At 52.2% G+C, this 25670-nt stretch overlaps 1 protein-coding gene across 1 annotated transcript; it reads right to left on the bottom strand.

Annotated features, from left to right (window-relative positions):
* Nucleotides 1-628: 628 nt before the first annotated feature.
* Nucleotides 629-24274, bottom strand: PNPLA3 (patatin like phospholipase domain containing 3). The gene is made up of 9 exons (XM_032138992.2): nt 24024-24274; nt 20959-21191; nt 19237-19302; nt 14897-15106; nt 13326-13386; nt 10390-10611; nt 7554-7686; nt 3201-3305; nt 629-1847 (listed from the first exon to the last, which is right to left on the bottom strand). Exons 1-9 carry the CDS (start codon nt 24208-24210, stop codon nt 1619-1621), a joined length of 1446 nt encoding a protein of 481 aa, XP_031994883.1. The 5' UTR covers nt 24211-24274; the 3' UTR covers nt 629-1618.
* Between the last annotated feature and the right edge of the window lie 1396 nt (nt 24275-25670).

The following is a 25670-nucleotide window of genomic DNA, read 5'->3' as shown; positions in this document are numbered from 1 at the left end:
GCTCACTGACACAGCAAGCACTGAACAGAGGCCTTGGGAACTCACTTAGCCCTCAAGATGTAATAAGGCAGGTTCAAACCCCGGAACTCCTGCCCTGAAGGGGGCTCATTATTTTCACAAGTAGCCTCTTTTCTCAAAGAGTTCCCGGTCTCATCAAGAGAACAGGCTCACATAGAGTTTGTCCCTAGAACCCGTTTCCTTTAAAGGGTCTGTCTTCTCAGTCAAGTGCTTTGTCTGAACTTGCTGGTTCTTCCACTCCAGGGCACTTACACAACATTGGTGAGGGTTGTTACTTTCTTTTCCAACATGTAACAGTTTGAGCATACCATTATTTTTCTTGTATGCACTGTACTCAAATGCATAAATAGAAAAAAAATACACGTTTCACTGTCAGTCATATTACACTGACCTTGCTAATAAATTATCACACCTGGGGAAAAGGTGAGTTCTGGTCTCAAGGGCTTGTCTCTATCAAGGCTGGCAGAGTAGGGAAGACAGAGAGAGGTTGGGGTGATGAGAGAATGGGAAGATGCAAGGAGAAAAAAAGAACGTAGACCAGAAGCATGTGGAAGTGTCCAGTGGGAGAGGGATCCTGTGTTTTGGTCCTGCCTGAGGGGGTGATCCTGACATAGTTTTTTTTTTGAGTCAGAGTTTCACTCGCGTTGCCCAGGCTGGAGTGAAATGGTGCGATCTCGGCTCACCGCAACCTCTGCCTCCTGGGTTCAAGTGATTCTCCTGCCTCAGCCTCCCGAATAGCTGGGATTACAGGCACGCACCACCACGCCCAGCTAATTTTTGTATTTTTAGTAGAGACAGGGTTTTGCCATGTTGGCCAGACTAGTCTTAAACTCCTGACCTCAGGTGATCTGCCCACCTCGGCCTCCCAAAGTGCTGGGATTACAGGCATGTGCCACAGCACCCAACTGATTTTTTTTTTTTAAGGCTTATTCTACTAACATCTCACTGATTCACATAATACAAAATTCAACAGATAACAACACTTCCTTACATTTTTATACAAAACCCTTTAAACATTATTTTAGCTAGGTGAAAAAGCTGTTCTAAAATGTAAGTAGATTATCATCTTGTTACCCCTGCCATGGAGACGTTTTCAGTAGTCAAGGTTATCATCTTTGCAGGCCACCTGACAGGCAGTGTCCTTCTTGGGACTAACTGCACCCCTTCCCACAGCATGGGGAAGTGGGATCATGCTATTCTCTTCCCTCCACCCCACAAGATCACACATGGGCCAGCCCACCCACCATCACAAGGCCCCCACCCATCCAAACATAAGTCATTCTAAGAACCTCACGCTGGAACAGTCTGACCATTAATTGGGCCACGTAACAGTCAGTAAGGGACCCTCCGCACTGGGCTGCTGGGTGTCATTTCCCAACCAGCTGAACTAATGCACGCTGACATATTAGACTTAAGTACTGGACTGCTGTACAGATGAAAGGTTGCTTCCTAGCTTTTCATAAAACCAACTCAGCTCAGCGGCTGGGATCCTCCACGTCACAGGCAGGGGTCACTACACAGCAATGCGGAGGTAGCTGCACAAAGATGGGAAACTTTAGCACCTCTGAAAGAATCTCCTAGACTCGCCTCCTCAAGTGTCTCACAAACTCTTCTCTAGTGAAAAGCTGGGAAAGGTGGAGAGCCCCTCAGCACCGGCAGGTACTTTATTGCCCACGAAGAAGTTCAGGCTGGACCTGAGGATGGACCGCGGGGTGGCCTCTGCTTTGGTCTCTGCTGGACAGCCCTCGGGGGAGCAGGGAGTCCAGCAGGGCCAGTCCTGCTCAGGTTTGCATGGGGAGGCCTGTTGGCTGCTCACTGGCATTTGAGACCTGAAACACATGGAGAAAGCTGGCTTAGAGGCCGTTCCCGCTGCTGCAGTGTGCAGTCTGAGCTAAGATTGACCCACATTGCCGGCCAGTAGAGGGCACCACCAGACACACTCTAGGATGCAGTCACAGCCAGAGACACAGCTTCTTCCAGCCCTCAGTGCTGGGCTGATGTCACCACCTAGGTCTTCCAAGCCTGTGGCCCTCCCAGCTACCTGGACATCTCCCACTGGACATCACAGGTGTCGCCCACCAACAAATCCCTGGAGGCGCCTATCGGTTTCCCCCACACAAACCTGCTTGCCCACCAGGGTGTCCTACCACCGCCTGGCACCACTGACCACCAGTCACCAGGGCTGCCCCCTCTCCTTGGGCTTGGAACCAATGCCTCCTCCTGTCCAAGAGCCTAAGGAAGCCTCTTGGTCTACAGATCGTCCCTGCCTGGGCCCTGGCAGCCCCCCTTGCTGCCTGCTGCCAGCCGGGGCCCAGGATCCACCCTCTACTTGGCCACTACTGCCCTCTTGTCTAGCAAATCGGATCTTTGCATTCCCCTCCTTTTAAATCCTTCTGTGTCTACCAATAATAACAACAATAGCAAGAGAGGCCATACCTCCTGCTGCCAGCATGTGCCAAGTACCATGCTACGTGCTTTCAGGAGCTCACGGAAACCCAATGAGGGGATGGGGATCGCCCCTGTTGGCCAAGTGAGGACACCAAGGCCTGTGATTTTCAGGATAACGCCCAACCCTGGTAATGGGAGCCAGGCCATGAGCTCCGGCTCAGTTTCCAGAATTCAGGAAGTAGCAGCATCCCCCGGGGCCTGTCAACGTAGACTGCTGGGCTTCAGCCGGGAGACTGTGACTCAGTACAATAGAGGGTGGAGGACAGGGAGCTTGCATTCCCAGGCACCTAGCCACACGCTCCAAGGAGCTCTGCTAGCCCTGCCCCTCCAGGGTCCCATCTCCTTCCTGCGCCATGGGCGCCAGAGCTCCTTCCCTCAGGCACCCCAGTGCTATCTGACACTCCCCAGTCCTCATCCCAGCCACTCTGTCTGAAGCACCTTTCCCTGCTTACCCGGGGCCTCTCTGCTCTTCCACCATCAATGCTGCACTCAAAGAGACACATCCGACAGGAAGTCTTCCCAGGCCCCGGTTCAGGTTGGCCTGGGTGACAGCTCTCAGCAGGTGCGCCAGGACCTCTGACTGACTCAGCTGCCTCCCATGAGACAGGGTCCCCACACCCAAGGGCAAGCTCCTTGCTTGGCGTTCAGCCAGCTGTTTCTAGAATGTCATGTGAGGCCTCATCCGATGAGAGAGGTGCCCGTCCGGCCTACACACCCACAGCCAAAGTATTTACCTGGAGGCGGGGAGCAGACACATCAGAGCTCGAGTGAAGACCTGTGAGGTCACCCACTGCAGCCACAGGACATCGTCGGGCATATCCGGAAGCCACGTCACCAGTCTGCAGAGACGAGACCAAGTACACAAACACACATAGGCAGACACAACAGCTTACAACACTACCCTTTGTTTACAAAAGCTGCCAACGTCACCTCCAATCTGATGGCTTCCCAGAAGGTGGATCTGGGATGCTAGGACAAGGACGAGCCCACCTGAAATCTCTAAAGCAAAATGAGGCCACTTCTGGTTCAAGAAAGCTCAAGGGACTTACAGTGAAATAAAGGAAAAAAAAAAAAAAAAAAAAAAACCTTGGCTTTTCAGGGCTCTTCCCAGCTTGGAGAAGAGCTGAGGCCCACGGCGGCTGCTGCAAGGGCTCTCATGGTCAAGACCATCCCCTGCCTCATGGTTTGCTGTGCTTGGTCACATGTGAGCCCAGCAGGGGCACCATGGAGAGGTCTGACCGCTACCTCCTCTAGACTCTCCATCCCCCAGACACACAAAGGACCCCCACCTCAGGGTCTCTGATAAATGCCTGAACAAAGACATCCCCCTAGCAGTGGTGGGGTGGGGAGGAGGAGGCAGATCCTGGGGAGTGGAAAAGGAATCTAGGAAGGCCAGGGAGAGAAAGGAGCTGGCTTTCGAAGGAGGGACTGGGCATTAAAAGATTAATCAAGGCCAGGCGCGGTGGCTCACATCTGTAATCCCAGCACTTTGGGAGGCCGAGGCAGGCAGATCAGGAGGTCAGGAGTTCGAGACCAGGCTGGCCAACATGCCAAACCCCACCTCTACTAAAAATACAAAAATTAGCCAGGTGTGGTGGCACACGCCTGTAATCCCAGCTACTCAGGAGGCTGAGGCAGGAGAATCTCTTGAGTCCAGGAGGTGGAGGTTGCAGTGAGCTGAGATCGCGACATTGCACTCCAGCCTGGAGGACACAGCGAGACTCCATCTCAAAAAAAAAAAGGATCAAAGGACATGACAGACTAACTTACTAAAAACAAAGTAAACACCCATGCAAATCTTCGTGTAAAGATGTGAGTGAAATAAGTGCTCAGGACTGCAGAATGCAACCACCTCATGTTTCCCAGTGTGGCACAGAGAAAATCCCCAAGTACAAGCGCAGCCTTACAAGAAGTGATAAATCTGCAAGAACAACGAGGAAGGAGCAGGGGCTCACCAATGAGCAAGATATTTCAACAGGTTACTGGACCCCAGGCAGAAGGGGAGGGGGCTGGTGATGAAACAGGCAGAGCAAGGGGAGCAGGCGTTCACCACCAGGGCAAAACTCAACAGTTCAACCAGCTCCAGGGAAAGGAAGGGCTTCTAGGAAAGTGGTAACACCCGCAACCGCAAGTAGACATCCTTCCGGCAGCCTGCCTGTCACTGTCTGGCAGCGCTGCCAGCTGATGCACCTACCCTTTTCTCCCTGAGCTCCAAGTCCTCTGTTGCTATATGGGAAAAAACCCACCAAGCACATGCCCAGAATAAGTCGCATAAAAGAGAAAGATGAAGAAACAGAAAAACTAGCCCAAGAAGAAATGGAGAAGGGATGATCCAGAGGACAGCAAATATTCCAAGAGAACGTTACATCCATAAAACAAGAAAAGAATGCAAAGAAAAAGAACAAGAGAGTACTCTTGGAGATTAAATTGTATTTGCTGAAAGTAAAAACTGTAGGATAGGACTAGAAGACAAAATTTGAGGAAATCTGTCAGAGCAGAGGCAAAAAGACAAAGAGTGGAGTGATGAAAAATATGACAAAGAGAGAAAGTCAGACACAGAGACAGGAATCCAATCCAGGAAGCAAATATCTTCCTAATAAGAGCCCCAGGAAGAGGAAGAAAAAGTCTGGGCAACATAATAAGATCCTGTCTTACAAAAATTTTTTTAAAAATTTGTTGGGTGTGGTGATGTGTGCTTATAGTCCCAGCTACTTAGGAGGTTGAGGCGAGAGGATCACTTGAGTCTGGGAGGTTCAGGCTGCAGTGAACCATGATCATGTCATTGCATTCCAGCCTGGGTACCAGAGTAAGACCCTGTCTCAAAAAAAAAAAAAAAGAAAAGAAAATGGAAGGGAAGGAATAACAGAAATAACAATAGAAGATAATTTCCCAGAGCTGGAGAATGACAGAAGGCTTTGACTGAAGGGGTCCCCAGTACTTGTCCAGCTCAATAAATGAAATAAGGACTTGCACCAAGACATATGACATTTCGGATTATAAGGGATAAAAAGACAGTCCTAAAAGCACTCACCTGCAAAGAAGTGAGAATGTGACTGTCTCAGTCCCAGGCTTATCACTAACCAATATACTGAGAGGAAATGATTTTCAACCTGCAATTCTAGACATGGCCAACCTATCACTGAGATGTGATAGAAAAAAAGCACATTTCCCAACACACACAACGTCAAATGTTTTCTTCCTTGAGAGTTTACTAGAGACTCCACTCCAGAAAAACCAGGGAAAAGCCAAGAAAAACGAAGCTACAGATCCATGGATGGCACAGTGGCTCCAGGAGGGAAGATGGCAGGATGTAGCTGTGTGGTGGACAGCCCAGGGCACACACCCAGATGGAAGTGGGGCACGGAGGACCTAGGAGTGGTCCAGGGACAAACAGCAAGACCAGAACTTCCCGATGATATTAAAAAGCAACTGGGGACGGGCTGGCTCATTCCCTCCCTTTCAGAAGCATTTCAGCAGGAATCTGAATCCTACCCCTTAAAGAACACAGACAGCATCTGAGGTTATTTTAACAGCTCATGTGTTAAAGTGCCAAGTCCAGGGCCACATCCACAGGAGGCTCGGCAGCCTCTTTGTAGTAGACAGGTCAGCACTCGCACCTCCTCACACCTTCAGCTTCTTTGTTCTCCCTTCCCTGGACTCCCTGCAGGCCCATGCAGCCCCATTCCTGATGCCTGTATTAGCTCAATTTTTTTCTTTCAGTCCAGGGTAATATTCAGACCAGGGTAATTTTTTTTTTTCAATCAGGTGCCCTCCATTGTCAGACAACCCACTGAGGTCGGTTTTCCTATCCATATATTGCAGACGAAACCGCTGAGGCTCAGAGAAGTCGAGTAACTTGCCTGAGGTCACACAGCTTAGAAATTGCAGTGCCCTGGTCTCATGCCCATACCTTTTATCTGTCTCTAATTTTACGATCATCATTATTACCTGAAAAGGGAAATCAGCATCTCTAGCTGGATGCTTACTATGGGATGAGTACTCCTGCACTGTGACTCAGTTACCAGACTGAGTCTCCTGACCACCCTCCGCTCCAGGGGATCTCTCTAGATGGGAAGCTGCAGCACAGAGAGGTGGATTCAGTCGTCTGGAGTCACACAGCTGTAGTAAGCAGTGCAGCCAGGATTTGAAGAAGAGCAGTCTGACTGCTGAGCCAAGCTCTGACCGTTCTGCTCCCCGCCCCCAACCCGCCTTTCAGAGGAAGCCCAATCAGAGGAAGCCCGATCAAGAAGTTCTGGGAGCGTCACACTGTGTTCTCCTAACTGCTGGCTCTGAATCATATTAACAAACTATGCCTAGAACAAAAGATGGAATTCCCTATGTTCTACTTTCATGTGATTTGATTTTTTGTTGCTGTTGTTGTTTTGTTTTGTTTTGAGTCAGAGTTTCGCTCTGTAGCCCAGGCTAGAGTGCAGTGGCATGATCTCGGCTCACTGCAACCAACCTCCGCCTCCCAGGTCCTGGTTCAAGCAATTCTCCTGCCTTAGCCTCTGGAGTAGCTGGGATTACAGGCACACACCACCATGCCCAGCTAATTTTTGTATTTTTAGTAGAGACGGGGTTTCACCATGTTGGCCAGGCTGGTCTCAAGCTCCTGACCTCACATGATCCACCCATCTTGGCCTCCCAAAATGCTGGGATTATGGCCGTGAGCCACCGCGCTGGCCTTCATGTGATTTTAAATGGAAACAGCTCAGAGGGGCAGCAAGGATCCTGCTTCTAGGCCTGGCCCTTCTACTAGGCATCTCTGTGACCTCAGAGCGGTGACCCCAAGCTCTCCAGGCCTCAGTTTCCTTGGGCAATCACAAGAGACTGGACCAGCTGCTATGTGAGGCCACTGACAGCTCTAGGAGTCCCCACGGGGAGTTTCTGGGCTTGCACTGAGTTACAGGTGCATGTGTGGCTTGAGGACAGACGGGCAATGTTCAGGGGCATTGCACATAGACTGTGAGCTGTGATCTGCTGCACGACAATCCAGGCCCCAGACTACATGCCACCATGATCTGTCATCTTGTTTCATCCTCATATCAACCCTGTGAGGAAGACACGGAACCACCTAAAATGCTTACCTCTGGACAATCGCAATGGCAGACTCCACAGGCAGGGTACACGGCAGCATTACATAAGACATTATCCTAATGGGTAGCAAGTTGCAAATCTTGCTCATGTATCCACCTTTGTCTTTCATTTCTTCACTCAGTGCTGAAAAAGACAATCTGGAGCTATTATCTCCCACCAGTGTGAAAAAACAAACCACTTTACTCTGTTGGCGCTTAGCATTTCCATGAAATATGCCCGTCCTGGCAGCCAAAGGGTTGGAGGCACTCACAAAGGCCACGAGGTGGGGTGTGCCAGGCTGCTCTTTCTTTTTTTTAGACAGAGTTTTGCTCTTGTTGCCCAGGCTGGAGTGCAATGGCGCAATCTCGGCTCACTGCCACCTCCGCCTCCCGGGTTCAAGCGATTCCTCTGCCTCAGCCTCCCAAGTAGCTGGGATTACAGGCGCCTGCCACCATGCCCAGCTAATTTTTTGTATTTTTAGTAGAGATGGGGGTTTCACCATGTTGGCCAGGCTGGTCTCGAACTCCTGACCTCAGGTGATCCACCCACCTCGGCCTCCCAAAGTGCTAGGATTACAGGTGTAAGCCACCGCGCCCGGCCCAGGCTGCTCCCTTCACAGCAAGGGCAGGGTGAAGCTGAAGCAGGGAGCACAGCCAAGAACAGCTAAGAGAGTGCTTACAGGGCATAGGGTCCCCACTCCCAGCTCCTTTAAATTGACAAATATGTTTGGAAGTCACCACTCCAGAAAGCCTGCTTTTATTTTCCTTGAAAAGACATGTCCATTTCCAATATCATAGCTGAAATTAAATAGAAAATGGCGTGTAAGTCATGAGGCAAAGAATCATCTTGTATTAAGAAATCTGAATATACCCCACAGCAAATAATGTGCACAGAAACAGCTACATCAGGCTGGGCATGGTGGCTCATGCCTGTAATCCCAGCATTTTGGGAGGCCGAAGTTGTTGGATCACTTGAGGTCAGGAGTTCGAGACCCGCCTGGCCAACATGGTGAAACCCTGTCTCTACTGAAAACACAAAAATTAGCCAGGCATGGTGGTGTACGCCTGTAATCCCAGCAACTCAGGAGGCTGAGGCAGGAGGATCATTTGAACCTGGGAGATGGAGGCTCCAGTGAGCCGAGATCACGCCGCTGCACACTCCAGCCTAGGCGACGGAGCGAGACTGGCTCAAAAAACAAAACACAAAACAAAAAACAGCTACATCAAACGTCACAGCATCTATGTTCTCCTAGGTACTTCTCAGGCACCACTAGCTTTACGAGCTGGTCCTTGACCCTCTGCTGGATTCCAGAGCCTTCTTCCTGGAACCCCAGTCTTTTATTCCCTCTCTTTAATGACCTCGTGATGCCTCAAATCATATTAATCTGGTCATATGGTTTGGATCTGTGTCCCTGCCCACATCTCATGTCGAATTGTAATTCCCAGTGTTGGAGGCGGAGCCTGATGGGAGGTGATTGGATCGTGGGGGCGGATTTCCCCACTGGTGCTGTTCTCTTGATAGTGAGTGCGTTCTCATGAGATCTGGTGGTTTAAAAGTGTATGGCACCCTCCCTCTATTTCCCTCTCTCTCTCACTCCTGCTCCAGCCATGGGATGTGTATGCTTCCATTTCGCCTTCTGCCATGATTGTAAGTTTCCTGAGGCCTCCCCAGAAGCCGAGCAGATGCCAGCACCATGCTTCCTGTCCAGCCTGTGCAACTGTGAGCCAATTCAACCTCTTTCTTTATGAGTTACCCAGTCTCAGGTATTTCTTTATAGTAATGCGAGAACAAACTAATGCACCTGGGCAGCTGCTGTGTCCCATCTCTTAGGGCACCTCAAGAACAAGGAGTTATGTCTGACTCATTTTTGAATTTCTCCAAATGCCCAACTCTGTAGCTGGTTTGTGGGTTCTTCTGTTTGACTTAGTCCGTGTTCAGGCTATTCTAACAAAATGCCACCAACTGAGTGGCTTATAAAACAACAAACATTGATTTTTCAGAGTTCTAGAGGCTGTGAGGTCCCAGATCAAGGGGCAGCAGACGTGTTGGTGTCTGGTGAGGGCCTGCTTCTTCATAGACACCACCTTCTGTGTCCTCACACAGTAGAAGGGACCTCTCTTGGGTCTGTTTAATAAGGGCACCAATCCCATTCATGACAGCCCTTTCCTCATGACCTAATCTCCTCCCAAAGGCCCCACCTCCTAAGACCATCATGTTGGGGGTTAGGATTTCAACAGACAAATTCCAGGGGGTACACAATCATTTGGACCATAGCACTGTCTCTATTTGACATTTGATGACATTATAAACTACAGCACCATTCAATGGAGGTTCAAAATTGTGGGTTTAGGGGAAGGGAGAAATTAGGAGAGGCCTCAAGAAAGGAGCCTTGAGGTGGGTGGACAGGTGGAGGGAGACGGCCGGAAAGGAGCTCCGAGTAATGGGCCAAGTCCCAGATGCAGGACCCCCATCCTTGCGGTCCATGAAATCCAGGATGGCAGGAGCTCAGGTGCCATGTTAGGGAGACAGGCTTGGAAAGGGGTACAGAGGGCCCAGCTGCCACAGGCAGGAGCCTATATGGGGAACCCCAAGGGGCTCAGCTGGAGTTTGTTTTCCTCCTGGTCATGACCCCACGGGAAGGGAGACTTGGCAAGGTTCCAGGATTGGGGGGGTTGGGGGCTGTGCTGGGAGTGATGGCAGCAGCCCAGGCTGTACACATGGAAGATGTTCCCAATCACCTGTCATGGTTGCCTCGCCCTGTCGCTCCCATGTGGCAGTACCATCTTCCTCCATAATGCACAAGAAAGAAGACAAGGTGCTGCCCGTGCCCACCCTGAGGAGTGGTACCTGCAGCGAGCCTGGGCGAGAGGGTGTCCAGGATGCTCTCATCCCAGGGCAGGATGTTGAGACGCAGGTGATCTAGCAGCTCGTCTCCCTCCAGCCTCACAGCCAAGGCAGCCGACTCCGGGGAAGAATCCAGACTCATGTTTGCCCAGCTGGGCGCGGCGACCTCAGAATCCATCCCCTCTGAAGATGACTTCAGGCCCGGCTGGGGCCTGTTGCAGATGCCTGTGAAGGGCACGGAAAACAAGCCCATCAGGCGAATGTGGGGGGTGGTGGTCATTACCCACCCATCTACCGAACTTCAGGGAGGCAGGCAGCTGGCCTGTTATTAGCCAAATGCAAGGGGAAGAGGGGAAGGGAAGAGAACGAGCACAGGTTTTTGTCACCCGGAGAAAGGGGTATGGGGCTTTAAAGCAGGACACACATGAGCTTGGCTCCTGCTAGCTTTGTGGGCTCCATCTACACATCTGGACTCATGAGGTGCAAAGGCGAGGGTTAGTGTTCATTTATAACAACTGAACCACTGGTTACACCTGCCTCCCAGGCCCTGAGCTAGGTGCTTCACCATCAGGCCTTACAGCAACCATTATCGTCATCTCCATTTTTCAGCTGAGAAATCAGAAGCACAGCAAGGTTACAAGACTTGTCTAAAACCACGCAGCCAGTACATAGCAGAGCCGGGATTTGAAGCCTGGTCTGATGTCAAAGAGGGTTCTCACTTCCATCACATGGCCTTGGAAGAAGCACCCAGCAGGGAGGACTGGGCACCTGTATGTGCCAGGCCCTGTCCTGGGTGCTGGGACTCAGCCACCAGCATCAGTGAGTGGCCCCTGCTCTTACAGCATTAGCACGCTGGGCTGGGGGAGGGGGGCTTCAGACAACCACAGCTGTACCTGGCTCAACTCTGGCTTCCAACTTCAGACTGAAGAGACCAGGGGCTGCTTCTCAACGTCTGAGCCTTGCGCCCCAAGATAACCTCACATTCATGCTTGCCCCGGCTCTTTCCAGGCCCTATCAGATGCCCTCCTCACCCTCTGAGATGTCACTTTCCCTTAGGAATGTTGCCAGGTATCTGTTCTCAGGGAGATGCTGCTTCCAGCATCTCTGGCACACCAGCTCTTCCTGCCATACCGGCCCCCTATAATGTCCTCAACTCTCAACCCATGGGCACATCTCCCCATCTCCCCTTGCCCAACTGCCAAAGCCAGAAGCCGGGACTGCGCTCTTCTGTCTTCCTCTTCCCAAATGTCCCATCGGTCATTTCCAAGTCCTACTCCCCTGGACTCCTTCAAATTGGTTTCCTCCTCATGACCCTTGCAGCCCTGATCCTGGTGGAGCCTCTGGCTGCCTCACTGGCCTCCTAGACACTGGTATCTCCCTTCCTGTCCCGCATCCAGGGGGCTTCCAAAGCTCTCCTCTGATCCCCTCACTCCTACTGCAGCAGCCCTCAATGGCTCCCTACTGCTGCAGGATGCAATCCCCCTGTATCCAAAAGGCCCAGCCAGCCCTCCTCTCCCATTTTTCACCACTCCTGACCCCCCTCTTCTCCAGCCATCTCTTAGTGTCCCCACTCCCATGCTTCCAGCCATCTCTTAGTGTCCCCATCCCCACCCCTCCAGCTGCACAGGCCTTCATGCCATCCTCTCTGTGTCCTGCAGGCCTCGCATCCATGGGCCCCCAGGCCTAAGGCTCTCCTACTTATCCCCAAAGTCTTAATGTGGATTCACGTCCTCCAAGAGGCCCTTCTTCCCCTGGGCCTAGGAGATCCATCCTGCATGAGCCTCCAGCATCCTGTGTCTTCTCCTTGACACCTGTGCCTTCTCATTGGCACCTGTACTTTCCCATCGAAACGGCATCACCCTTCTGCTTACTTATCTGCTCACTTCTCTCACAAGGCTGGCAAGGGCCACACCTCTGTGTTCACTGCAGTATCCCTAGCACACAGCAATGAACATTCTCTGCGCAGATAAATACACGTATGTCCTTAAAAATGCAGTCTCCTTGGTCTTGGCCAACGGCAAATTCAGAAGACCAATACATCAACCAACTTTTAGTATTAAAGAAAAATAGCTCCCAACACATCTTTTTGCTTCCAGTCTAATATTTCTAGAGCAGAACTCCCCCAGCCCTGACAAGCCAGGATGACTTGAAGGCAGAAATGTGCTCTGGGAAGAACAAACTGGTCTAGTGGGCTTGGACCCACACCTGACTGGAGATGAGAAACCTGATTGCTTCATTTGGGGTCCAGGCGCAGAAACTCTTTAACTTCGGCCCTTGTTAAACTAAGAGATCACAAGAGGTCGAGCTGGAAATAAAAACCGCCTTCAGCCGGGCACGGTGGCTCACGCCTGTAATTCCAGCACTTTGGGAGGCCGAGGCGGGGGGATCACGAGGTCAGGAGATCGAGACCATCCTGGCTAACACAGTGAAACCCCGTCTCTACTAAAAATACAAAAAATTAGCCGGGCGAGGTGGCGGGCGCCTGTAGTCCCAGCTACTCAGGAGGCTGAGGCAGGAGAATGGCGTGAACCCCGGGGGTGGAGCCTGCAGTGAGCCGAGATCACGCCACTGCACTCCAGCCTCCTGGGCAGCAAGGCGCCGCCCCAATAAAAAAAAAAAAAAAAAAAGAAAAACCACCTTCAGATAAGGGGACCCTGGGGAGGGAGAGGGCCCTGGAGTCATGACATCCCAGTTCAAATCTCAGCTCTGCCCCTCAGGGAGGGGTGTGTGTGGCTTGGCTCTCCTTTCCAAGCTTCTGTTTCCCCATCTGTAAAATGGGACAGAGATTTCCTATCTCCTGGGCTCATGAGTAGGTTGAGCAACACAGGGAAGGCGTTGGGCACTAAGTGTTAGAACTAAGGCAAATCTCAAGTCTTTACCAAGACCGCTAGTAAATGTTTGTCAAAAGCACATGGCTGATCCTCCCAGCCCATACATACCCTTCTCTTCCAAGAACCTGAATGCGTCCAAATATCCTCGAAGGCATATCTCTCCCAGCACCTGTAAGCAAAGCAAGCAAGGGGACTACAGCAGGGAGACACCAAGCACCATTTATTTAAGCATCATTGGAAGACCGCAGAGAGCACCAAAGAATCGTGCAAGCTCTGAGTCTGCTGGCTGGGGGGACTGAGCCACCTGGGGGCTGAGCAAAGGGCTCTGTGCTCCCAGGAGACAGTTCCCTGCAGGTCTCGGCTTGAATGTCACCCTTCCACGGAGACTTTGCGGGCACCCTAGCAGGCCGGAGCTTCTTTTTTTTTTTTTCTTTTCTTTTTTTTTTTTAAGGCAGAGTCTTGCTCTGTCACCCAGGCTGGAGAGCAGTGGCGTGATCTCGGCTCACTGCCGCCTCCGCTTCCGAGGTTCAAGCCATTTTCCTGCCTCAGCCTCCCTAGTAGCTAGGATTACAGGTGCCCACCACCATGCCCGGGTAATTTTTGTATTTTTCACAGAGACGGGGTTTCACCATGTTGGCCAGGCTGGTCTCAAACTCCTGACCTCAAGTGATCCACCTGCCTCAGCCTCCCAAAGTACTGGGAGTACAGGCGTGAGTCACTGCGCCTGGCAGGAGCTTGTTTCTTTGGGATCCCTTAGTCCTGGAATAAGCCTCCCCCCTAACAAACTTTGCAGCCTATCCCAGTTGTCACTAGGACAATAACAGCTGTCTCCTCTACTCATCTGCTTATAAAGCGCACAGGAAAACCAATCCTGTTCGACAGCTTTCCCTCTCCCTTGGACTGTGAGCACGCATTGCACTGCATAGCCTTCTTCCTTTCTCCCCAGGAGCACCAAAGGTTGGTGTACACGGTCTGCAAATTTCTTACTATGGTAGAGTGGTAAGGCATACTAAAACAACAACAATCAAAAAAGGTTAAACTACTGAACGCAGTTGTTCCTGACCACGTTTCCAAATAAGAATCATCTTAGTGGCTGGGTACAGTGGCTCATGCCTCTAATCCCAACACTTTGGGAGGCTGGGTGGGAGGATCGCTTGAGGCCAGGAGTGTGAGACCAGCCTGGGCAACACTCTACAAAATTTTTACAAATTAGCCAGGTATGGTGGTGCATGCCTGTGGGTCCCAGCTACTTAGGAGGCTGAGGTGGGAGGACTGCTTGAACCCAGAAGTTTGAGGCTTCAGTGAGCTATGATTGCACCACTGCACTCCAGCCTGAGTGGCAGAGCAAGACCCTGTCTCAAAAACAAGCAAAAAAAAAACATCTTTATAACTAAAAAAATTAAAAATCCTAATGCCCATACTGCACCCCCCTGACTATATAACTACAGCCTGGGAAGTGGATCTGAGTTTCAGGTCTGGGTATATGTTCCCAGGTGATTCCCATAATCAGGGTGGTGCCTCACCTGAGCTTCTGGGACACGCGCCTTTTATTTCCGTTAACCATCAATGACAAGGTCTATTTCTGTTTGATTGTGCAGAGAGCAACTGGCAGCTCCTGGCAATCAGGGAGGCAAAGAAGAGCTGCACCCAGAACAGCTGCCCCCTCACCACCAACTCACCTTGAGATCCGGGGGGACAAATGCTCTCGAGACAAGATAGAGGTTCCCTGCACAGAGGCGCAGGCTGAGCTTGGTGATGTCCACGTGAAGAAAGTTCGTGGACTTGACTTTAGGGCAGATGTCGTACTCCCCATAGAAGGGGGACACAGTGATGGTTGTTTTGGCATCAATGAAGGGTATGCTGTCACTCACTCCTCCATCCACATATCGCTTTGAAAGAAGGGAAAAAAGGACTGGCACCGTCTGAAGCTCTGGGTTAGTGCTTAACTGCTTAACAAGCTTTCACATGTGGGCAGAGCTTCTCAGAGCCGCAAACGGGCTGATATGGAGGGAGGACATTGGCTTTAGAATCACTGCTGTGACAAATCCTTACTGAGCATTCCTGTGCTAGGATAGGCTCTACTCTGGCTCTCAGGGTTGCTGTCTACTGTTGTACAGTGTGTGCACTGCACAAAAGTGCCTGGCAAAGAGGCAGGTGGAGACTGGAGTCCATGTTGTCTTGGCCAAGTCCTAGGGCCAGATGGGCACCCATAGGAGTGCCCGTGTAACGTGCCTAAGGGGGCCATATGAACTAGGGGGTGCTCAGTGCACTGGGGGCAGAGTGTGATAGAAACCCAAAGGAGAAAGATGGTCATGGGTTCAAATCCAGCCCCCTTTGCTGCTTGCAAGGAGGATACACAAATCTGGGACAAGACCTTTAACCCATGAGCCTGTCTCCCTCCACGCTTTGACAATTAGAACCAAGACCTGGAGGAATTTTTGAGACTTAAATGAAACAATGAACCTGGGACCTCAGAAAATGTCCTCCAACCCACAACACAGCAGCATTTTGGATAAATTATTCTAAGGGTGAGTTTTCCTTCATCTATATCCTTAAACCATCTTATTGCCCACAGCTCAGCTGGGGCAGGCAGCTTTTGCTACCATTTGGACAGAGCCTGCACCTGTGAAACTTGTGTCTCCAATGATTTCCAGCCACAGCTGTCACAGCCAGCCATCAGAGCCGGCCATCAGATGCCCACAGAGAAAGGCCTCCAAAAGATTCCAGCTGGGAGGCTCTCCCCAGCCCGCCCTTCCACACGGAGGAATTTCAGAGCAGTGTTTGGCCTAAAGCAGGTCCAGGAGAGAATCATGAGACATGTTCAGCCACACCTTAGCCATCAAGATTCTTGCCTGGAGTCCAGAAATGATGAGGAGTTTACACAGCAACATTTCCAAAATCCTAGTCACACAATTTCTAGGGCAGATGTAGCAAGGCATCAAAAACCTCACTAGGAGCCGGGCATGGTGGCTCATACCTGTAATCCCAGCACTTTGGGAGGCTGAGGCAGGTGGATCACTTGACGCCAGGAGTTCGAGACCAGCCTGGGCAACATGGTGAAACCCTGTCTCTAGTAAAAATAAAAAAATTAGCTGGGCATGGGGGTGCGTGCTTATAATCTCAGCTGCTCGGGAGGCTGAGGCAGGAGAATTGCTTGAACCCAGGAGTCAAGGGTTGCAGTGAGCTGAGATCACGCCACTGCACTCCAGGCCTAGGCGATACAGTGAGACTCTGTCTCAAAAAACAAACAAAAACCTCACTAGCATAAAGAGACACGGAATGAAATGCCAGGAATCTGGAGTGAAGACCAAGGAGGAAGGCGGCTGGTGGATCATCTTCATTCAAGGGGTAGTCTGAAGCCCAAATAGTCTCCTGCCATGTACAACTTTTCCATGCATTTTGAACTTTTTTATAGTAATGTTTTGAATTTAGGAGCTCCAGTGGTGCAATTGATTAGCGCGTGGTATGTACACAGTAATGCTTTGAATTTGCTTGCATTGAATTTCAAGAATAATGGGTTCTAATCGTCAGCAAGATTCCTATGAGCGCACTCAACAGGTGATGATGCAGCATCCCGAGCCTCTATACACCAGATGCCAGTGGCGCTCCCCCAGTTTTGTTTTGTTTTTTTTCTGAGACGGAGTCTCACTTTGTCACCCAGGCTGGAGTGCAGTGGTAGGATCTCAGCTCACTGCAAGCTCTGCTTCCCGGGTTCATGCCATTCTCCTGCCTCAGCCTCCGGAGTAGCTGGGACTACAGGCACCCGCCACCACGCCCGGCTATTTTTTTTGTATGTTTAGTACACTAGGTTTAGGTTTCACTGTGTTAGCCAGGATGGTCTCGATCTCCTGACCTCATGATCCACCTGCCTCGGCCTGGCACTCCCCCAGTTCTGACAACCCAAACTGTCTTCTGATGTGGCCAGACATCCCCAGTGGGGGTTGGGGAAGGACGCAAGACTAGCAAGTGAGCTGGCACAGACCCAGTGCCTAGTCCAGAGCCTGCAGAACAAGCACTCCCGCTTCGGCTTCTCCATCCCCCTGGCATGGCTCAGAAATCAGCCAATGCACATATTCACTGACCTCAGCCAAATCTGAACACTGCCAGCAGCTTCTGACCAAAGCTATGGGCTGAAAAGGACAGAGTAGGACCCAGAGGGCTTGAAACTCTCGACCAGGAAGGAAAGCCAGAACCGTGCACTAGGGAGCCTAAGAGCATCACTACGGTGCTGCTGGGTGCACTCCTGCTGAGTTCCAGGGGAGATGAAATACCCACATACAGCCACCAGCATAACAAGGGGTTGCGGTCGTGCTGATGCCCAACCATGTTAGGGCAATGCCGGAAATCCAAAATGTGCTTTGGCCACTCAGTGGCTGGGCACTCCAGTGGCTCCGCGGACCACTATCCTGGACCCCAAACTACAGAGAATGAGAAGAGCCACCCTGCAGTGAACCAAGACATGCCCTGTTCTGACGGAGGAGCAGAGAGTGATCTGGGCACAAGCTCCCTGGCCGTGCTCCTTGGGCAAGTATGATTCTCAAGTTCCCCACAGCCACACGGGATGAATAATCACATCTCCCCTCAGTTGTGGGGACCCTATAAGATAACGCACAGGAGCACGTGGCCTGTAATGGGAGGCTCCTAATGCGAGTCCCTCTGCCACGGGGCTCTGCCAGTGCTACATACAGGATTGCGTCAAAGGTTCCGCTGCTGCTCTTTTGAGTTCAAAAATGACCCTAAAAGGCTAGTATTTTACAGCCTAAACTTCCTCCTGTGCATCACAAAGTGGCAAAACAAAACAAAGCACAAATCTAGGTTAGACCAGGCTTACAGATTTTTGTTGTTGTTTAGAACACATAGGATTGTTGGCCGGGCGCGGTGGTTCATGCCTGTAATCTCAGCACTTTGGGAGGCCAAGGAGGGCGGATCACCTGAGGTCAGGAGTTGGAGACCAGGCTGGGCAATATGATGAAAGCCTGTCTCTACTAAAAATACCAAAATTAATACCTAATGCTAAATGACGAGTTAATGGGTGCAGGAAATCAACATGGCACATGGATACATACGTAACAAACCTGCACATTGTGCACATGTACCCTAAAACCTAAAGTATAATAAAAAATAAAAATAAATAAAAATAAATTAAAAAAAGAAAATGAAATTTAATAAAAAAAAAAAATACCAAAATTAGCTTGGCGTGATGGCAGGCACCTGTAATCCCAGCTACTTGGGAGGCTGAGGCAGGAGAATTGCTTGAACCTGGGAGGTGGAGGCTGCAATGAGCAGAGACCGCACCACTGCACTCCAGCCTAGGCGACAGAGCCAGACTCCATCTCAAAAAAAGAAAAAATATATATATATAGATGACTGCTATAGTTCCCCCTAAGAGTAAAGCTCCACCTTCCAGGGGTAACAGATTCTTCAGCGTCATATACTTTATCTTTTTTTTTTTTTTTTGAGATGGATTACAGTGATGCAATCTCGGCTCACTGCAACTTCCGCTTCCCGGGTTCAAGCAATTCTCCTGCCTCAGCCTCCCAAGCAGCTGGGATTACAGGTGCACACCACCATGCCCAGCTAATTTTTGTATTTTTAGAAGAGACAGGGTTTCACCCTGTTGGCCAGGCTGGTCTCGAACTCCCGACCTCAAGTGATCTGCCTGCTTCGGGCTCCCAAAGTGCTGGGATTACAGACATGAGCCACCATGCCCGGCCAACATCATATAGTTTAACTAGGTCACTGAGAAGCTATCTGATGCTTTTACCGTGCAGATTAAGTGAACCAGCCAGTTTACCTTACAGATAGCCAGATAATTAATTACACATGCATAAGTTTTGCTGCCCGGGTTGCCTGGAAGTAGGGCCAGCTGTGGCTACTCTGTCTGAAAGGCAGCGAGGCATGGGGCTCCCCCATGGGACAGACCCTGAGGTGCCTGATACTGGTGTCTTGCAGGCAGGAGATACGTGAGCACGCCTTAGAGGCCCCCAGGACTCAGCACTAGCAGAGAAAGCCTACTTACCACGCCTCTGAAGGAAGGAGGGATAAGGCCACTGTAGAAAGGGATGAAGCAGGAACATATCAAGGCCTGTGAAAGCAAAAGAGAAGTTATAGGCGAGAGCACCCTCTTAATTTTCCTGATCCTTCATAAGCCTTCTCCAAGTGAACGGGGCAACAAACCTGAAAATGCCCTTTGCACAGAGTAGGTTAATCCATGGGTCGAAAGAATGGGGAACTAACATACACCCTCAGACTTCAGGCCAATGGGGCTCATCTATTGCATAATCCCCTTAACAACACTGTCAGTGAACTTCAACTTCCTCTCCTTGCTCCCCACGAGAGTCACACTGGGTCACCACAGACAGGACCAAGGGTTGTTGGCTCATGGACTGAAAGGGGCTAGATCGGTGCTGTTCAAATGCCAGTATTCATTAGCATCACCTGAGAGCTTGTGGAACCAGAGATTCTTCGTCCCTCCCCAGAATTCCCATGCAGCAGGTCGGAGGTGGGGCCTGAGGGTCTGCCATTCCAATAAGCTCTCAGGAGCTGCTGCTCTGCTGGTCCCAGGATCACACTTTGCCAAGCGCCGTGCTACAGAGCAGTGAGCAGGCACCACAGTGATTCACTGGGAGAACAGACCCACGCGGGAACAGACAAGTGCTGGCTGTTTAGAGAAAGCTTCTGCAAACAAGGTTAAACAGAGGATGAAACTGGCTGCTGGTTAGACGAGCTGGGCTGCTGGGTTGCACAGATCTGTTAAGTAAAATGGAGTCTTTCATCCAAGGAGCGCTTATGAAAGCATCAGCGGAATTTAATGGTGTTTTGGTATTGCAAATTATCTTCTCTCTGCTAGATCCCGAGGATACAGGCAAATAAGGCACGTTCCCACCCTTGTAGGGTTTCCAGTGAGAAAGCATCTTCATTATGGAAGATGCATAGAGGAAGCTCAGGAGAGGCACACCTGCAGGACAGGTTCCTTGGACTGGACGGTCATGAGCCAAGTGTTGAAGGAAAGGGAGGAATTATTTGAAATTGTAACAGGCCGAGGTAGGCAGATTACTTGGGTGCAGGAGTTTGGGACCAGCCTGGGCAACAGGGCAAAACCCTGTCTCTACAAAACGTACAAACATTAGCAGGGTGTGATGGCCTGTGCCGGTAGTCCCAGCTCCTCGGGAGGTTGAGATTGCGCCACTGCACTCCGGCCTGGGAGACAGAGAAAGACTCTGCACCCCGCCCCCCCACCAAAAAAAAAAGAGAAAAAAAGTGAAGAAAATAAACTGCCCTGGAACATTCAGGGTTTACAAACATTATGGACCAAATCACTGGAGGCGTACAGAGTTTATGTCACTCTGGCACAGGGGGCCTACGACTGCCTGTGTTCCTTCCAAAACAAAAGAGTCTTTTTTTTTTTTTTTTTTTTCCCAGACTGCATCTCACTGTCACCCGGGCTGGAGTACAGTGGCATGATCCTGACTTACTGCAACCTCCACCTCCCAGGCTCAAGCAATTCTCCTGCCTCAGCCTCCCTAGTAGCTGGGACTAAGGGCCCACAACACCATGCCTAGCTAATTTTTCTGTATTTTTTGTAGAGATTGGGTTTCGCCACGTTGGTCTCGAACTCCTGGGCTCAAGCAACCCACCCGCTTCGGCCTCCCAAAGTGCCGAGATGATAGGCATGAACCACCGCACCGATCCTAAAACGGCTTTTCTAACTTGACAACATCCAGATAAGCAAACTGCTTACATCCACGACTTCGTCTTTGGACCGAAAGTCAGACACCAGAACGTTTTCCCCATCAGACACTCTGGTGAGTGAGACACATATTTTGCCAGAGACGAGCTGGTGGATGTTGGCCGGGAGGTAGCTGGAGAGCAGCTGTCGGAGGAACTTGCTCAAGTTGAAGGATGGATGGAAGATGCCGATGTTCCGACTCCTGGCCTTCCGCACAAGATCCGAGAGGACCTGCAGAGTCTGCTCTGGGGGCAGGAGACAAATACATGAAAGAATGTACCACACTGGCATGGCAATACTTTCGGCAAGGCCAGAAACCAGACAGCAAGGATGCCACCAACATTTGTCTAGACCAGTACTGTCTACTATGGGAGCCACATGTGGCTATCACGCCCTTGAAATGTGGCTCGTCTGAACTGAGATGTGTAAGATACAAACTGGATTTCAGCGGCTTAGTATGAAATATCTCATTAGTAAATTTTTATATTGAATAGATGTGAAAATGATATTATTTTGGATATACTGGGCTCAATGAAATTAATTCTCCCTGTGTCTTTTACTTTATTCAACGTGGCTTCTAGAAAATGCACAATGACATCATGGCTTCCAGTATATTCCTACCAGACAGCGCTGCTGTAGGCCTCAGCCACAGGAATGAGCCTCTCACTTCCAGAAGCCTAGGTGAGCAGGCCTCACCGCCGTGTCCCACAAAGTTAGAGGCCAGGAACATATCAGCACCAGAGCTTTGGTGTAGATGGCCTTAATGCTGTCAGGTGCAGGAGATCTGGCCCCACCTACTGGCCTGGCCTCTCCGGCTGATCTGCACTCTCCTGGCATGCAAGACCGCCCCTCCCAGCCCAACCCCTGGCCAGCCATAGATCTTGGGATGCACAGCGACAGGCATGCCCCAGCCTGTCCTGACCCAAATCTGATCTTGACTCACAGCTCTCCTTCCCTGAGCGGCCAGAGGGGTGGAATTGCACGTGGCTGGCATGTTCTGCCTGTCCCTCCTGCCAAGTTAGCCTCAGCTCAGATGCACTGAGGAGCTGTGTCCAGGATGCAGCCTCTGGGACATGCTCAGCAGCCCCCAAGTGCACAGCCCTCTGTGAGACAGGGGGTTAAAGCAGGAACCTGGAGCCCTGGAACCCAGGGAGTGGCTCCTGCCAACGCCTCCAGATCCACCTTCCAGGGACTTGGTGTTTCCTGAGCCTCCCTGTGTCCTGCCCGGGAAAGCCCCAGGCTGCACCTGTCCTCTGCCCAGTAAGGAATCCTGTCTATGCCAGAGGGAGTGTACTTTAGGCTCCTGGGACCACTGCATTTGAATTCTGTCCCAATGTAAACATTTGTCCATGTGGGTGTCCACAGGCCACCTTGGGATACAAAATAGCTGACTTTTATTGTTGCTAAACCCCAGGGTGTGCAAATGATCATGTGGCCGGTCTAATCCTCCTGGAGGCCACATTTCCTGCCCTTTGCTCCTCTCCCCCTGGCTTCAGGGAAGGCAGACAGCCAGGACTGTCTAATCCCTAATCCCCACCTCCCAGTCAGCCCAGGGGCTGCCCACTGCTCCTACCCAATGGCAGGGCTTCCTCTACCGGCTTCCTCACCACTGAACAGTCCCTCCCTGCTGGCTCTGGCAGGCAGGGCAAAGAGTCCATTGTTAAGGAAGCCCAGATAAAAGGGGCCTCATGGGGGCATAATCTGCCTGGGGACGTCTGGGTGTCAATAGCTCCACAATGCTACTTGCCCCAGCCCCTGCCTGCTGGCTCACAACCCCCTCCCTGCCTCCAGGACTGGGCACACAAATTCCCAGGAAGCATACCACATCCACACCCCAGTACTTCGGGCTAGTGAGAAACAAACCCTCCGTCTGCACCCCCACCACACACACACACAGGTACCCACATGGACAAATATTTCATTAGGACAAGATTCAAATGTACAGAATCTCACTTCCAGGAGTACTGAGCTGGAGAGGGGAGGGTGGGCCTAAGTCAGTGGAAACTAGAGGAGAGGATGGGATTGGGGGGTGTCCAGGGATGCACTCCAGCCCCCAGGAAGGGTCCCAAACACTGGAGGAGGAGGAGGAAACAACTTTCCTCTTTCAAGGTACCCCTCCCCACCAGACTCCAGTTAGCCTGCCCTGGAGGATGCCCAGGGTTGCCCTTCTGGGAGGCTACCCGGCCCCCAGAAGGCTGGGCTGCGACCCAGAGAGCGCAGGCAGCCGGGCGCAGTGGCTCACGCCTGTAATCCCAGCACTTTGGGAGGCCGAGGTGGGGAGATCATGAGGTCAGGAGATCAAGACCATCCTGGCTAACACGGTGAAACCCCGTCTCTACTGAAAAATACAAAAAATTAGCCGGGCGTGGTGGCGGGCGCCTGTAGTCCCAGCTACTCGGGAGGCTGAGGCAGGAGAATGGCTTGAACCCGGCAGGCGGAGCTTGTAGTGAGTTGAGATCACGCCACTGCACTCCAGCCTAGGCGACTGAGCGAGACTCCGTCTCAAAAAAAAAAAAAAAAGAAAAGAAAAAAAAGAAAAGCGCAGGCGTGGGGTGTCTTGAGTCCCTCAATCCCCAGAGGGAAGGAGCCCACCCTGGAGCACCGGCCAAAGCCCCACTCTTTGTCGGGCCCAGGGCAAATCGGCCCCTTGGCAGCTCAGCCCGCCCAGCACCTCCCGCGAGGACACAGGGGACCCGGAGGACACAGGGGACCCGGAGTCCGCAGGGGCCAGCACTACCCTCCGCCCCGGGCCCCGCTCCCTACTCTCCGTCGCTCCGAGACGCTCCGACTCTCAGTCCAGAGGCGAGCGTCTCCCTTCATGCACGGGCGCCTGATGGGGGTAGGGGTGGGGACGCACGAGAGTCCCAGGCTTCCGCCCGGACCGCTCGGGGTTCCAACGCCCCCTTCCCGGGCCCAGGAACAGCGCCCCCGCAGGAAGCATCTGCCCCGGAGGGGACCCTCGGGATGCACCCCGCCGTGTCCGCGTCCGGTGCCCGCTCCTCCCGGGGATCCCCCGCCTCCCGGCCTAGGGGGCGCACCCTCCGCACGCGGAGCCCGGGCGGCGGCCCCAGACGCACCCAGCGGGATCCCGGAGAGGACGTTGACGCAGTGCAACGCCCCGGCCGAAGCGCCGAACAACATGCGCGCGTCGCGGAGGAGGTGCGGGGCGTGCTCGCTCAGGCAGCGGGTCGCCCCGACGTGGTAGTAGCCCAGGAAGCCGCAGCCCGCGAAGGACAAGCTCCAGCCGCGCTCGGCGTCGTACATGGCGGCAGCGGGGCAGGGGCGCGGGTCCGGATCTGGGTCGGGATCGGGAATTGGCTCGGGTCCTGATCCGCAGCAGCTCCGCCCGGCGCCCGCAAGCGCTCTCTACCCGGCCTCCGTGTCTCCGCCCGGGCATTCCCAGCGCGACGTCAGCCCCGCCCCCCTCGGACCATGCAAATGAGCCGGCGGGAGGCCCAATGAGCGGGCAGGACGCCCTCCTGGGCGGGGCTTGGAGGGGGATGGGGGTGGGGATGGGGTCTGGCAGGGGGATGGGGGCGGGGACGGGGTCTGGGAGGGGGATTGGGGCGGGGACGGGGTCTGGGAGGGGGATGTGGCGGGCACCGGGGCTGGGAGGCGGATTGGGGGCGGTGGCTGGGAGGGCGATGGGGGAGGACCTGTGCGGGGGTGGGGGTCCAGCCTGGGAGCTCCCCCCAGTGACTCGAGAGAAAGCATTTTTCCAAAACTCCAACAGACACTGCATGTCCTGGAGAGAAACGGCTTCCTTCTGTTTTCTTTGTCATCCTTTAAGTCGGGGGTGGGAGGGGGGTCGCTTGATCCTTAACATCCCTTTGACACTTTATCACGTCCCTTTTGACCCGGGGAGAGCCAGCCTACAGCAGGCACCACCCCTGAAGAGGCTACTGTCTGCGTTGTTGCAGGCTTTCTGCATGATTGCCTTCAAATGCTGGGGATTTTTTTAATTGAATGACAGTAACAGGAAGTGTCCATTTCAAAGTTTCCTTTATAAGTAAAAAATGTGAATGACGGGTGCTGGGGCTGGGGTCGGCGCCCTGTAGGAACTGGGGAGTGGGGAGTGGTTTGGGAAGCTGAGGCATAGATGATTCCTGGTGCTCCGTCTTAGTCCCTTAGTCCGTTCAGGTGCGAAAACAAAATACCATAAACGGAGGGGCTTACAGACAAGAGATTTATTTCTCTCTTTTTTCCCCCCAAGGCTGGAGTGCAATGGCGTCATCTTGGCCCACTGCAGCCTCCGCCTCCCGGGTTCAAGCGATTCTCCTGCCTCAGCCTCCCGAGTAGCTGGGATTACAAGCATGCGTCACCACGCCTGACTAATTTTTTGTATTTTTAGTAGAGATGTTGGCCAGGCTAGTCTAGAACTCCTGACCTCAAGTGATCGCCCACCTCAGCCTCCCAAAATGCTGAGATTACAGAGGTGAGCCACTTTGCCTGGCTTATTTCTCTGTCTCACAGTTCTGGAGGCTGGAAAGTCCAAGTTCAAGATGCCAGCAGATTTGGTCCCTGGTGACAGGCATGGCTCATAGAAGGTGCCATCTTGCCACATCGTCACCTCTGGGCCTCTTTGATAAGGGCATCAGTGCCATTCCTGAGGGTGCCACCCTCTCATCAAATCACCTTCCAAAGGCCCCCACCTCCAAAGACCATCACCTTAAGGTGTAGGATTTCAACAGATGACGTTTAGTGGGGACACAAACATTTGGATA

This window comes from Hylobates moloch, unplaced genomic scaffold (genome assembly GCF_009828535.3).
Source record: "Hylobates moloch isolate HMO894 unplaced genomic scaffold, HMol_V3 SCAFFOLD_19, whole genome shotgun sequence".
In the NCBI taxonomy this organism is placed as follows: Eukaryota; Metazoa; Chordata; class Mammalia; order Primates; family Hylobatidae; genus Hylobates; species Hylobates moloch.
This window is presented reverse-complemented; position numbering and strand designations above follow the sequence as displayed.

Excerpts from the sequence above, each read along its gene's own strand:
- PNPLA3 (XM_032138992.2), bottom strand. The coding sequence starts at position 24,210 with ATGTACGACGCCGAGCGCGGCTGGAGCTTGTCCTTCGCGGGCTGCGGC. Across the intron at positions 13,387-14,896 it reads TTGTCCCCCCGGATCTCAAG|GTGCTGGGAGAGATATGCCT; the intron begins GTGAGTTGGTGG and ends CTTTGCTTACAG. Across the intron at positions 7,687-10,389 it reads CTCGCCCAGGCTCGCTGCAG|CACTGAGTGAAGAAATGAAA; the intron begins GTACCACTCCTC and ends TGTCTTTTTCAG.